General features: G+C 42.0%; 1 protein-coding gene across 1 annotated transcript in view; it reads right to left on the reverse strand.

Annotated features, from left to right (window-relative positions):
* Nucleotides 1–40: 40 nt before the first annotated feature.
* LOC104992386 (zinc finger protein 157-like) overlaps nucleotides 41–892 on the reverse strand; it is a gene marked incomplete at both ends in the record, with an annotated part of 5,769 nt that continues 4,917 nt past the window's right edge. Inside the window, 2 exons of the mRNA XM_010845245.1 lie at nucleotides 41–132; nucleotides 191–890. Coding sequence (XP_010843547.1) covers nucleotides 41–132; nucleotides 191–890 — 792 coding nt within the window. The remainder of the gene's footprint in view (nucleotides 133–190; nucleotides 891–892) is intronic.

Raw genomic sequence — 892 nt, forward strand, 5'->3', positions numbered from 1 at the left:
GGTGAGGGGGGTCTTCTTAGAGAAGCTTTCTCCACAGTACACGGCAAGGGCTGGCCTAAATGAGTTCTCTGATGTTCTGTGAGGTATGCCTTCTGCCAGAAAGCTTTCCCACATTCTTGGCATTCAAAGGGTCTCTCCTGTGTTAATGAGGCATACTTTCACAGAGAAGGCATTTCTTCATTCACAAAGTTTCTCTCCTGTATGAGTTCTCTGGTGTTGACAAAGGGATTTCTTCATACTGAAGATTTTTCCACAATCACTACATTCATAGGGTTTTTCTCCTGAATGCATTCTCTGATGTTCAATGAGGCGTGCTTTGACATAGAAGGCATTACCACATTTGTTACATTCATAAGGTTTCTCTCCTGTGTGAATTCGCTGATGTATTCCAAGAGATGAATGCACACTGAAAGATTTCCCACATTCATTACACTGGTAGGGTTTTTCACCCGTATGAGTTCTCTGGTGATTATTCAGAGTCATCTTCAATCTGAAAAATTTCCCACATTCACCACATTTATAGGGTTTCTCACCTGTATGAATTCTTTGATGTTGGTTTAGGGATTTTTTTGCACCAAAGTTTTTCCCACAAGCACCACATTCATAGGGTTTCTCCCCCGTGTGAGTTCGCTCATGTTGAGTAAGAGATATCTTAACACGAAATGTTTTCCCACATTCGCCACATTCATAGGGTTTCTCCCCTGTGTGAGTTCTCTGATGAATCATGAGGGTTGCCTTCTCAGAAAAGGTTTTCCCACACTCAGTACATTCATAGGGTCTCTCTCCTGTGTGTGTTCTCTGATGTAGAATGAGTTGTGACTTCCTGCCAAAAGATTTTCCACATTCATCACATTCAAAGGGCTTCTCTCCTGTGTGAGTTTTCTGATGAGCA

The sequence above is a fragment of the Bison bison genome, unplaced genomic scaffold, assembly GCF_000754665.1.
Source record: "Bison bison bison isolate TAMUID 2011002044 unplaced genomic scaffold, Bison_UMD1.0 scf7180017848441, whole genome shotgun sequence".
NCBI lineage: Eukaryota > Metazoa > Chordata > Mammalia > Artiodactyla > Bovidae > Bison > Bison bison.